The 13,705-nt window shown below is 40.7% G+C and overlaps 1 protein-coding gene across 11 annotated transcripts in view; it reads left to right on the plus strand.

Annotated features, from left to right (window-relative positions):
- CEP350 (centrosomal protein 350) overlaps positions 1–13,705 on the plus strand; it is a 72,948-nt gene that overhangs the window by 2,926 nt on the left and 56,317 nt on the right. For 9 of the 11 annotated variants that reach the window (XM_042873151.1, XM_042873152.1, XM_042873150.1 and 6 more), the window contains exons 2-7: positions 7,007–7,092; positions 8,546–8,589; positions 9,522–9,636; positions 10,441–10,573; positions 11,723–12,336; positions 12,843–12,953. In XM_042873151.1, the coding sequence (XP_042729085.1) occupies positions 7,017–7,092; positions 8,546–8,589; positions 9,522–9,636; positions 10,441–10,573; positions 11,723–12,336; positions 12,843–12,953 (1,093 nt within the window). In that variant the 5' untranslated portion in view covers positions 7,007–7,016. The remainder of the gene's footprint in view (positions 1–7,006; positions 7,093–8,545; positions 8,590–9,521; positions 9,637–10,440; positions 10,574–11,722; positions 12,337–12,842; positions 12,954–13,705) is intronic. The other 2 variants (XM_042873153.1, XM_042873161.1) reach the window with 1 other exon arrangement.

Below are 13,705 nucleotides of genomic sequence, written 5' to 3' on the forward strand. Positions count from 1 at the left end.
TGCGCTGCTACATTACAGGAGTTCAGATCTGCTGTCCTGCCTGGCTGTGTGGCCAGCCTGCTGTGCTCGCTGCTCCTCATCGTTCCGGTTGCTACAGCAGCTTTATTAGGTAATGCTTCAGATAATTAACTACAACCGAGGGTGTGGCCACGCTGACAGTGTTGAAGGCTTCAGTTTCTGCCTGTGACGCTACCTTAGAACAAAGGTGTGCTGCATCTGCTGGCTGCAGCAACTAAGTTTGTGCACCAGTGACACATTTCTGCAGGGGGCCGGGGTGCTGTGGGAGCTGCACAGCTGTTGGTTCAGGTCTTCTGGTACAGCCCCTAGGTGTGGCAGGTTGCTGAAAAAACAAAGTGATGTGTAACTACAAAATCACATTTGCACAAACTTATATCGCTAAGCCAGTGTGCAGCCCTGTTTTATCACTGTAACGCTGGGCAAGACTTTATGAATATAAACAATCCCAATGTGGACAGCATCTTTCAAGCCTTGGAATAATTCTGGCAGTGATTTGTGCCACCGTGATAAAAGCATCTGTCGAGAACTAAATAAGTGGATAAGAGTTATTTATAAGTTTATTTAAGAGTATTTATTAGAATTGCAACTGTAAAGAATCAACTTGTGATGGCTCAGGTATGATATGCTTTTTGGCTTTTTCTTGCACTCCTCTACCTGTTGGTTTCTGCTGGACTGGGTACTCTGTGTTTGACAACTGAGCATCAAGCTGTTGACGTGGTAATTCTCCTTGGATTTGAGTGCTCAGTTGAGACTGTAGTCCTGTGTATCTTTTAAGTTAGGCACGTGTTTGGTATGAGCTGAAGTCTAGAGTGTTAGTGCACATAGATCTGTATTTTCCAGTATTATATTCACAGCAGGTAAGCAAAACTGCCCATGGTAAGGTGAGTAAGTGTGATGTTTTGCTGATGCTTCTCTTTCCCCTCTGACCCATGCTGGCACTGACCGTGTGGCAGCTTGCTCCAGTTTGCTGAGCTGGTGGAGAACCAACAGAAAAAAAGAATGATGTTCTGCAGGGTTAGTGAGTTGACCTGGCTTAGTGAGCAATTGGACAAGCATTGCAGCTATCATAGGAGAGCAGCATCATTTGCTAGGGAGGAATATGTCTGTTCTTTCCTCAGTGCCAAGTTGCTAAATGTGCTCCATGTACCTTATAAACTCACGGTAAGAATAGGACTTCTTTTTATCAGTGCAGCAGCATTGTTTGAAACATGCTACCAAAGTACTCAGTAATGCAATTTGTGCTATTCAGTATAGGTGGTGTTAGTGAGAACCAGCGTAGCAGTGTAATTATGACGGGAGAAGTTGAGTGGAGAGAGAAAACTTTCCTAGTATCTCAGGCACGTGGCTGGATCGGAATGTCTGAATGCAGAAGTTATCTGTAGATGTAAGTGCCTGGAAAAGATACGTGTATCATTGTGCTAATGATGTAATAGGCTTTCATGGACTGCTCTATTGAGAATAAAATTACTTGTATGCGTAGCTGAGAAACCTTTCTCAATATACTGCAGAAAGAATAGAGCAAGTAGATGAAAGAATCAGTTCTATGAGGTCATTCTTACTGAATGCTGAAAGAAACTGTGTTGTAAAAACAGCCTCACCAAATGGTTATTTGTGGCAAAAAGTGTATCTGTTCCAAAAGTGTTACATTTGTTAATAGGAAAATGCATCAGGTGGAATTGTTATATCGCATCAGAAAATCCGGATTTAATGCTTTAGGCACTTGGAGCATTTAATGGGACAGCACAGTAATTTTTTAAATACAAGAGAATATTTTGTTGTTTTCTATCTAGTGCAAGAAAAAGATCTTCTCAGCAGGGTCCTGGTACCAGTCTTTGCTGGTTACTGGCCTTTCCAAGGCAGGACGTGCTAAAGGACTCAGGCTTGTTCTGCTGAATGGATTTAGTATGGGCTGCTAGAGTTGCAGTCTTCTATCATGCAGTAACTGGAGATGAAACGGGAGAACTTCTGTTACAAAGGCTGAGGAAACAAACACAGAAGTGTTGTATCTTTCTGAAATTAGAATGTGTTGCTGATTTTCTTCTCTGTGATAAATGCAAATATCTTTGTAGTCAAAGGCAGTACAGAACTCCTGAATGGATGTGCATCTCCTTAATAAATGGATGCATTGTCTGTGCCTTTGTGCTCTGATTTCTTCACGAACAATGCATCGAGTTACGTGAGCTGTCACAACATTCATCTCAGTACATTTCCTCAGAGTACCTTCTAGTATGTGATGCAGCAGAGTAAGACATTCAATGCATTTTACTTTTGGCTAAACCACTAATTCTGTTTTTAGCTCCAGCCATTGCTTTTGCATTGCTTGTGATGAAGCAGGGACACTTTTGCAAGCTGATGTGGCTTTTCACAGCAGAAGAACGTTGCAAATATCCATCCTCAGCTTATACCTGGAGAGAGGGACATTCTGTAGTGTTTCATGCAGTCATAGAATGAATGAATCATAGAATGGCTTGGGTTGGAGGGGACCTCAAGGATCATTAAGTTCCAACCCCTTTGCCACAAGCAGAGCCACCAACCTCCAGATCTGGTACCAGACCAGGCTGCCCAGGGCTCCATTCAGCCTGGTCTTCAACACCTGCAGGGGTGGAGCATCCACAGCAATCTGGGCAGCAGTTTCATTCATAGGAGATTCTTCAGTGTAGTTTGGATGCAAATTTAGTACCTGGCTGACGTCAGTGATTTCATCTTACAACTCGTGCTTCGTGTTTGTGTGTCTCAGCTGAATTTTCTGCTGTTTGATGGGGGTGGAACAGTTGATGTTATTTGTCTTCCTGGTTAACAGTTAGAGGTAGCTATGTGCACTTCACATTTTTCTTACTGCTTTTCTGTATGTGAATATGTGCTGTATCTTGATTGCCCTCTTTAACTTCTTTAGTATCCTTAAAAGCTTTTAAAATATTTTTCTAGCTTATGACAGGCCAAAAGTCACACATACATACATAGATATATAAATGAATCTTTTTGATTGATAGTTTCTATTTTCTTAACAACCAGAACATGAGATCATCTTGTATATTTACTGCTTGCATTGCAGGACTGAACAGTATTGCCTACAACATTACTCACTGAGAGCAGCTAACAGTTGTGCCTTGTTGCTTACTTTCAGCATTTTTTTGCGTTGGCCTCACATAATTACCTGTTGTCTCACACACAGCCTTACTCAGTGGGGCCCAGAGCAGTGTGGACCAGTAAACAATCTCTGAGTCATAGCAATAGCAGCTGCTTGGATGCAATAGCAGGCAGAGCTACCTGTGCAGGCACTCTTGGTGGTTGGAAGCCAGGAACTCTATCATGAGGCACAACTAAACTTCACAAGAAGAAAAACCCCCAACTTTCTTGCAGAAATCTCTTTGGGGGTGTGGAGAAAGACTGTGGGTGACGTGTATTTGTTGGTGGGTTTTTTTTGTGTGTTTTTCATGTATTTATTTTGGGCAGATGTGTATTTGTTGCACTGGAACTTGTCCCCAGTGCTGAGGAAGGTCAAGAAGTCACCTGCTTCTTCCTGCTTTGAGGGAGGAAGCTTTTTCAGCATATGTTGAGGCAAAACAAAATGCTGGTTATTCTTGTATCAAATGAACGTTAAAACAAAAGTCTTAATGTAATATGGATGTTTTGATCTCCTGTTTATTTGGAATAATGCAATGTGGTAAAAGCTCAGATTCCAGAAAACGGAGTGGATGAGTGTATTTGTATTCTGAACTCAAGCACATCATTAGAAATTGTACTGTGTGGCATTTAAGGAGTCATGGAAAGTGTTTCTGGCACCTTTAAATAGAAATTCCATCACTTTCAGCAGGCTTGCTCCCAAAACCGGTTTGTTTGACAAGGTCTGTCCGCCTGTGAGTGTCTGTTCGGGCAGTAGCACAGAGCTGTAGCTGTGCAGGCAGGAGTTCCAGCGGGTCTTAAGGATTCAGAAGCCAACTTCCAGTTCTTTGTAAGCAAAGACTTAAAACTGGAACAGTCTCCCTGTAGCCTTTCCCTGTGTCTGTTTCCCCACAGGCTCTGCCTGCGCTGCGCAGGACTGGGCACAGTGGGAGCCACTGGAGTGGGATGTGCAGCCTCTGTCAGGCCTTGGAGCCCCAGCCATGCCCTGTAGGAGCAGGGGTGGCAGTGGCTCTGCTGTCCTCAGCCCCACACGCAGCCCTTGAGGAAGCAGCTTCAAGCATTTGCCTTTGGGTAACGAATGGGGAGTGTGTTACAGGACTGGGATTTGGGCTAGATGACCTCTAAGGGTCCCTTCCAACTCTAAGGATTCTAAGACTCTATGACATTATGCCTGCATAAGGCAAGGAAAACCAAGGTGTAGAACAAGAGGAGGATGGCTCCTGCTGGTGCTGCTGCTGCTTTATGGTAGCTAAGCTGTGCCAAGTGCTGGCCCCGTGTATTCCCAGCCTGGAACAGAAGCTCCCACTTTGTGGGTTAAACAGTTAATATCAACCCTTAGAAGTCAGTATCAATCATTTGCTTCTCTCCTCCTCTTAGTGAGCCTGCATGTTTTCTGTTGTGTGACTTGATTTCCTTTGGCATCCTTGTGTTTATATAAGAAGCAAGGTCCTGAGGGATATCATTCGTCTACATACTGTGGGTGTTTTTTGTTTTTCAGTTACTGCTAATGAAAGCTGTGGTCAGTCTCTTGCTCATACTCTGCCTTCTCTGAATCCATATGATGCAGTTTCCTCTCCCATTTCCTTGTTGCAATGTTTTCTGAGTTTCTTCCTTCCTTTACTCGAGGTTGTGCTACCAAGAAAAAAATCATACTGAATACTCTTGGAAAACTGAACAACAAAACCAGTCTTCCCGTTGCTTTTCCTCCTTTTTGCCATTCATTCTTCTGTTCCATTCCTGTCCTACCTGTCTTTCCCCAGTCTCTCTCTCTCTTCTACATCCTGCTTATCTCTCTTTTCCTAGCCCTGTTTTTTGTATCTTGACATTTTTTGGAGTACCTTTGCTAAGCATATTCTACTCTTACATTGCCCTTTCCTTTCAGAAATGCTGTTCTCTTGATGTTTGACTTGTTTTGTTATCTGCTGTTCCTTTCAATGCTATCTGGTGTGTGTGATAGTAAATTCAGTGCTGGTTTCTCTTCTTTTTCTGCGTGGCAGTGTTTTTCTCTTAGTTTCCATTTCCTCGTTTGCCATGTCTTATCACACCCATAGGAACTGTCTGTGGAAGATAGTGGTGTTTTCTCCTCATTTTCTTGCAGGAGTTTGCTTTTCTTGCTAGTTTCCCCTCAATGCACTCATCAGCAGCAGTTCTGCTGCACCTTTTGGTGTGTACCTTTTTCTTTCTTGGACAAATGGGTAAAAAACGAGACGGGCACATGATGTGGTCGTGGAATGTCAGACCACGTTTGTGTCTTAGCCATCCACCCAAGGCTCGGCAAACCAGCGTTTGGTGACCTGACTGCCTGCATGGGAGCCCTCACACCACCACATCAGCTTTGCTGAATCTGCAGCCTTCCAGTTTTTTCCATGGCCTTATCCAGGCTGCAGATAACCTTTGGCATCCAGAAGTTCTTTGGAATTTGGGTTGTTGAGCTGCTGTTTATCCCCTGCTTCCTCCAGCTTGCGTGCAGAATGGGGATGGACCGTTCAGTTTTTGAAGCATTCACTTCAGAATGCAGTTTTTACAACGCGTTTATTCTTAAAATTGTTCATGGAACGTTGAGGCAATTTTTAGGTTGATGTAAGGTTGATATTTTTGAAAATTATTTACGCTTCCTTTGCATCACATTTTAGTGTAGTGTTAGTGTTTAGTGTAGTGTCAGTATTCATGTCAGTGTATTTTGGTGCCTGGCTGGTCTGTTCTTCTGCGTGTAAATCTTATAAATAGACTTGGCAACTGTATCTTGATTTGCTTTTTCTTTCTTTTCTCCCCCACTCCTGGCTGCTTTCCTCTGCTGTAACTTCTTGCAGAGAGGGGCACTGACTTAAACAAATACTTGTTTTTCAGAGGGCTCTGCTTGCTCATGTGAGCTGTAGAGATAGGAAGAAGTTATTTTAGGAATTCAGAGGTTGGTGGTAATCAGCATCATTTGTTGGTGGATCTTGAAAAGCTGCTGAATTCTTCTCATCCTTCCAAAAGAGGGGAGAGGGACACCTGAAAAGCCAACCTTTATGGTTATAAATGGCATTGCGATTGGAAACTAGAGCTTTTTTGATATTTATTTGATATTAAAATTGGGCTGTTTCAGTCTGACTTGTGATCTGCTCAGCTCAGATGCAGGGCTGCCAACCCTTCCTTGAGCGTCAGGATGAAAGATGCAACAAACAATTTCATGCTTCCTTTTTTTTCATCTGAAACTTCTTTAAAGAATGTAGGAATACATAGAGAATATTACTATACTGTGTTCTCAAGGGCATCATACAATAATCTGTATAGAGCTGTGTGTTTATAGTGAGGACAATTCTAGTCCCAGACTGAGATCCTCTGTATATATATTGGTAATTCAAAGGATAAGAGTAAATCACAAGTAATTACTTGAAGAGGGTTAATGTGTTCCCTTAAGAAATGGTTGCAAGCTCTCTTATGCTAAATGTATATACATACTGGGTGTGTTTTGTCATGTTTCTCCTTGTGCCAGAAGCCTGATAATGGTGACTTAAAGCACTGCTATCAGCTCTCAAGCTTGGTTCTTTATGGAAAATGTCCCCACTTCTGTTCACGTTTGCTTTACTATTTATCTAGCACAACAGAAGATGGTTTCTGAGGCAGAGCAGGGCAGTGCTTCCCAGCACAAATGATGTGATGCACAGAGCTGCAGGGCTGTGTGAAGGAGCTGTGCAGCACCTGTCCTAGCAGCAGAATTCTCTGACTTCACCTGGCTTGCTCTCTGTAACAAAATACTAAAATACAAAAGAAAACAGCCAGTTTCCCTTCTTTCTAGAATTTCATCCTCGTGATCAAGGTCATATTACCTGTAGCATACAATTTATTTAATTTTTATGTAATTTTTTTTTTTTTTTGGTAGATAAATTGACATGATGTGGACCAACAAGTCCAGTGAGGTGGCTCAGCAGAATCCAAGGCATAACCAAGCCAAGGATTCGACCAGAGGTATGGATTTTCTCTACTGTATTTCTTTGCTGTAAAAAGTCTTTTATCACGACTTCTTTGAAACTTTGTGGAGCTTTCATAGACAGCATTCTTCTGCCTTGATGTAGAAGCTAAGACCATGTATTATATGACTTATTTTCTGCAGAGGTAGCAGTTTCGTACTGTGATCTGCAGAGTATTTGCTGATCTGTGTTAGGAATTGCCAGCCTGTGGTGTGGCTGCCAAGATGGCACAGAGACAGCTTTTATTTATTTTTTTTTAGTGTTGTAGAAGAGGAGCAATGCAGGAACAGAAATTGGGAACTGTAGTCTCTTGAAAGAAGCATCTGATAAGCAGTTGCTCTTGCCTCCAGCTCAGTTCCAGAGTGGTGAAGAGCTGCAGACTGTTGACTAGAAGCAGTACATCACCCCTGGCAGCACTTAGGTTGTCTAGAGCTGGAGGAATCCAAGGAGCTTTTCACTGTTGTGATTAGTCTGCAATTGAAAGGGGAGGGGGGAAAAAGTATGCTATATCTCTAAGAGGAAGAAGGCTCTCATCTGGTGGAGCAGCTGAGTCACATGCTGAGCCCGTGGTTTGAGATCAGGCATATGATCCCCACTGTGACAAAACTGGACTCCAGAAATTTAAAAGTAGATATAGATGACTGTTTTATCTACAAGAGGACATTACTGTTGATGTCTCCTGTGATTAGTTCAGTTTCTTTTCAAATCATGTAAGTTATGAAACTGAGGGGTTCTGTAGACATGGAACACCATCCCTCAAAGAGCAGTCGTTTCTGTCTTACTTTCTTATCCCTCCTATTCCTTACCATTGTTTTATCTTGCCCAAAATGATATTGGCATCTTTTTTACTGTAAGGAAGAAATATATAATTTTAAAACTTCTTAATACCTACTCTTCTCCATGGTTCTGATCCACATAAAGTTTTTGAATGTTGTATGTGTAAGCAATTATATGCATATATATATATATATAATTATTATTTCTTGAAAGAAATAAGTGAACTGAAGAAGTAAATAATTTTAGAGGAAAGCACTGCTGTATCCTGCTGACCTGGGGTTTCCGTGGAGCTCGTGCTGTTTGTGTTAAAAGGCTGAAGTGGATTAGTGCCTTGTGCTTGCTCTTCATGACCATTACTCCATCTAAGATATTGTGTTGGGGTAGACAGCTGGCTTTGTTATCTTCTGTAATGTGTGGTAGATCTGGTTTCAAGTCTTGTAATGCATTCAGCATAACTTAGTGAACTCATTAAATTTGACATTAAATATTTTATTGCTCTGTTAAGATGAATCATGGCTGATAACAGCCTCTTACTGAGGGTATTTACAGGCTGGAATTGAGTCATTAAAAGAACTCGATTAGCGAGCCAATGACAATTGTTCTCAAGCAGCATTTTCTTTCATTATTTTCCATTTAATAATAAGTAACTTATTTCTTTTCTTCTGCTATACAAGATCCAACTGCAGCATGGGCTACTCCTTCTCAGACTAAGGCTGCTGTAAGTACTCGTTCTTAACTGCTTTTCAAATCAGAATAGTTTGAATGAAAATATTATTTTGCTCAGTGGTTTGCTGTTAGGTTGAAAATAGAGCAAGTGATTGTGGTGTGCGTGCATGTCCAACAGTCCTGTATTTCAGAAAATACTTTCCACAGGTAATAAAAGAAATTTTTGACACAGCAAGCTTAGCCTTGAGCACAGTACTACCTTCTGAGTCTCAAGCATGGTATTACCTTATTTCCTATCTAAGAAAATGCAGAGTTCTCTTATTTTTTAAACCTGAAAAAAGAGCTCTCCCCTGCTTTCCCAAAGGAGTCAGAAACTGGGGCTGTACATTGGTACATCATCATGGTGCTTCATCATTTTTCATCTTTGAGCACTGAAACTGCAGTCTTTCTGTGGGAACTTAACTTAGATGCTTAAGAAATTGCACTCCACTTTCTAAAAAGTGATGTCAGTGAAACCAAGTTGTGTGAGTTTGGGGGGAATTTGGCTCTTTCCTAGGCCCACATTCCTCTCTATGTGAATACCTGAGCATCAGTATAGGATTTTACACGTGGAATTCTGTATTATGCTCTCTTTTTGGTAAGAGTATTATAGAATATATTCCAAGTGGAATTAATACTTCACTGAGGCCAAGCAGTAAGGCTCTGAATGGCATGTTATTGTTAATTTATTCACAAAAGCTTACTTATGGAAACATATCTATATAACAGATCAAAATTCAGATGATCTTTTTAAACAGATCCTAATAATCTTGCATTTTCTGGTCAGAAGGCTCTCTCATTTCGTAACACAAGCATTGTAAAGTTGCTTTTGGCCTGCAGTTTTATTCTTTATGAAAATGAGGAGGAAAAATGTCACATGGGGAAAAAGCCTGTTTTTTAAGAATTGAAAACAGTATTTTAATATACATTATCTTCAAATTCTAGCTACGGCACATAGAGAACAAATTGGAAATAGCTCCCACCAGCACAGCTGTGTTTGATTCTGTCATGGATGCTAAGAAGCCCTCTGCTAGTACCAGCAGGAAAACAAACAGGAAAGGTATGTATTATTTAGGGCATAGCATGCAATGCAGGGATAAGCTACTGCAGTCTGGGAAGCCTTTATTCTTTTCCCCCGCCAACCCAATCCTGTGTGTGTCCAAGGTGTCTTCTGCTAATGATCTCTACTGATGAAAAGCTAATTGTGCAGGATAAACTAATATTTTCTTCTCTTAGCTTGGGAGTGAAAATTTGCTGACGTACACATACAGCTAGAATGAGTGACAAGGCTTGCCCATTGTTATGAGTGAGCAGTGCTTATCTCATCCTGATGGCTTGTTTTATTGGGGTTTTGATAACAGTTGTATATGCCTTTGTTTATATTGGAGTAGCTGTTTACATTTTTTAGCATTGTCAACTCTTACACCCTGATGGAATGTTAAATCTTACGCTTGCTTTATTTTAACCTTAACTTTTTTGAGCGTTCTTATAACACTCTTTTTCTTCAGCGCATGTAGCAGATTGACTTTGAGTGGCAACACAGTCAGCATACATAGGTTTCATTGTATCTAATTAATGTTTAAGCATTATTGTCTCTCTTTAAATTATAGAATTATAGAAAGGGTTGGGTTGAAAGGGACGTTAAAGATCATCTAGTTCCAGTCACCACTGTTTCAAGCACTTGCTAAGCATGCTCCTAGTTGCTGCAGTCGGACTGTAGTAAAAGAGAGGGAGAACTTTAAATGTTAATTTGGAGTGCCACTTGAACTCCCCAAAATTGTGTGCTTACTCATTCAGCCCCAAGAAATCTCTCCTTCTGGAGAGTATATAAAGTATATAAAGGGTTCTTTGGTTTCTGTTTCAGCTTCCCGGTCTTCCAGCCAAACTAAACCAGGCAAGGAGAAGTCCTCACGCAGTCCTCTTCGAGCCACAACCCTTGAAAGCAATGTGAAAAAAAGCAACCGGGTGGAATTTCGTGAACCGTTGGCTTCGTACAGGTTAAGTTGGAACAACTGGCTGCTAAAAATATACTCACATAAAAATTAAGCTAATGCTGATATTGTTTGATGGTGACTCAGAAATTTACTTCTTACCCCATCCACGAGCATCATGTGTTGTTGGACAAGTTTCTTTGTTTTTAACTTAGAAACTTATTTTTTGTCCAGAGAATGAGTTTAAAGTCAAACATGTTGAAATGGGGTCACACCATCAGATTGACTATGGCTTGATTGGTTTAAGTATTTAGTTTCTGTAATAAGGACCAAAAAGAGCATTTCCTCATGCTTTTCCAACTTTGTTTCGTTAGTTCTTAAGCACGTGTTCCCAAATGTTCTTGTTCCACACTGTGCTATCATTGAAGGAGTAAGCAAGGTCAAGAAGAAAAGTAATTTAGAGGCAGGGTAATTTAGAGGCCATAGAAGATGGTGGGGTGTGAGAAAAAAGAAAATACAGAGAAACCTGTTCTTCGTATGTGTTAATTACTGTAATGCTCCTACAAGCTACTATACTATAGGGTAAATGTGGAGCTGCTACATTAACACATCACGTCTCATCTGACAGCTGCCAGTAGTAGCTGCTTAAGCTGTGCATAGGATAGATTTATTTTATTTTATACATATATTTTTGCTGGTGAAATTATATGCTATTAAACCACTCATCTTCTATAGTTACATTGATGGGTAATGCTTACTATGCTATGTGAGAAAAATATGTGGAGAGAGAGAATTTATTGAGTACAGTGTTAAGGGTTTCTTAAATGAGCTCAGTAAACACACTTGCTGATGAAGCAAGCCAGCAAGCTTAGATGATGGAGATTCACTTCTTGAACCTCAGTAAAAATATTAAGTCAGTTAAAATACTAAGTGAGTAAAAATATTAAATACGTTTTTGTCCTGACAATATATCCACCACAAGTCTATTAAAATCCTATTCAGAGAGTGTAGAAAAGTACTTCAAATTTGGAGTAGCAAGTTCGTATGATTTCTTCAGACTTTCCTTATTGAATATATCATGGTCAAGTTTTAAAAGAAGTTACCTTTGAAGTGGAGATGAGTCATTCTTTTTAATTAATGAGCATGTTTATAGCTGATTTGGAAGGTCCTGCAGTTGCACTTCTGATGGTGACTTTTTTCTTCCTTTTATTACAGCAGGGATACACTGAGTTCTCTGCCGCATCACGGTTCTGGCCAAGTGGAAGCCAAGCAACTTCTGCCTTGTTTGGACTTCTGTGAAGCAGAAGGGAAGGCTGAAGTAATGGGCCGTGTGATACATGACAGAGATGAACAGGATCTCCACAGAAGAGATTTTGAAAGTCCGTGTTCTTCTGCTGCAGATGAGACTGTTGTTAGGTATTTAAATGATGGACCAGCAATTGATGCCTTGCAAAATGAGGCATTTCTTAAAGCTGCACCACCTCCAAGATTGGAAGAGGAAAAAACTAGCAGCTCCAGAGGAGATGAGGGTAACACTAAAGCTCCTCTGAGTAACACGTCCCAAGATGGTGATCTGAAAGTGTCTTTCCCTTCTTCCACGAGTACTGCTGCTCATAGGCTGGAAATCTTGAAACGGCAGCAGCATGATGCTAAGCTGGAGAAGCTGAAGGAGCGGATTCGTAAGCAGTGGGAGCTTTCTGAAGAGCTGGGTGGCAGAGGCCAGCACTCAGGATTTGCTGAACAGCCTGTAGTGGTCACAAATGTGGAGAATACTGTTATTCCCAAAGTCAGGAAAGTGGCAGCTGCACCTGCTGCTCCAGCATACAAAGGTATGGGGGTGCAGAATCCCTGGTAGTCGCTCGTAGCAAAGGAGCAAAGTTCAATTCTGCAAAGTATCAAAGCATGGAAATGACTAACTGTTGTGCTCAAATAGTGGGAGTGGATAGAATGATACGATCACAGATCTGGGCAAGAAATTCTCGACAACCTTTAGAAGTGTGAATTCCTTTTAAAATCTTCCTGTCTCTTCTTATGGATTACTTTTAAAAAATAATCTTGCTGTATTACTATTTGGGTTTATTTTTATGTTGTTTTGTTGTATGTTCCCAGGGGATAGCAACATGTTATTGACTGAGAAAGCCTTTTCAGTTTTTTCTTCATACTTTTCTGCGGGTTTTGGTCTGTGAGCAGACAGCATTCTGATATTTTGCTTTCTTCTGGTTTATTATTAGTAATTCAAGTAGTTTCTATTTTACTTGTCAATTTCCCATTCCTTTTGTACCCCAATTTTACATTTTACGCAATTATTTAAAACTCTTCAATTGTTTACTTCCAGGTTTTAATCCTGCGGAAGCTAAAATTCGTGCTCCAGATGGAAAGATCTGGCATGAGCAAGGATTTCACGTTGGTCGGGAGCTGTATACAGATATAGCACTCCAGTTAACAGGTGATATGCGTATTGAATTTATTAAGCAACGCAGCCTTTAGGATTTAGCACCCTTATAGATTGCTGAAGGGGAGATGGAGTGCGTCTGCTATGGAAAATCTGTTGGGATCTGCTTATTTAAAATGCATTAATTAGGTATTCTGCAGTAAAGGGGTGTGTCATCAGCTATGTGTGGTGAGGAGATGATATGGCAAGAGCTTGGTTTCATATCTGTGGCTTTATAGAACTGTCATGCTTTTACATCAGAATAATCAAAATCTTGGAGTTGTAGGAGAAATTTATGTCCCAAAGATTTGTTTGCAAGGACTTCTTTAGAGGCTTTCTGTGGTCTCTTGACAATAGGGAAGGTTCAGCTGCGTCCAGCTTTCTTTCAAAGTGCTGGAGTCCTCTGCAAGGACCCAAGAAAGAAGCAAGCTTTCTGCAGAGGCAGTTAGGATAACAGCTTGGTTTTATGAAAGTGCAGCTTCTGTTGAAAAGAAGGATACAGGTAGACCAAAAAAAAAGATATAAAAAAGCCTTCTAAAATTATCTAGATTTAGTTTTCCCTGCAATTCTGTACCTTCAGTGTTGTAAGGCTTATTAAGTCTGGGAGGAGGCACTTTGTAACTCAGCAGTGGTAAATTAGAAGAATGTTACCATTGGGCTTTATTCCATATTAGATGTAAGATCAAGTGTTGAATACTAAAAGCTTAAAAAACTGTTATTTGTTTACTTGGAGGCCTTTTGAAAAGCATTAAATACTGCTGTTGAAG

This window comes from Lagopus leucura, unplaced genomic scaffold (genome assembly GCF_019238085.1).
Source record: "Lagopus leucura isolate 7727_CA_CO unplaced genomic scaffold, USGS_WTPT01 Super-Scaffold_100009, whole genome shotgun sequence".
Classification (NCBI taxonomy): domain Eukaryota; kingdom Metazoa; phylum Chordata; class Aves; order Galliformes; family Phasianidae; genus Lagopus; species Lagopus leucura.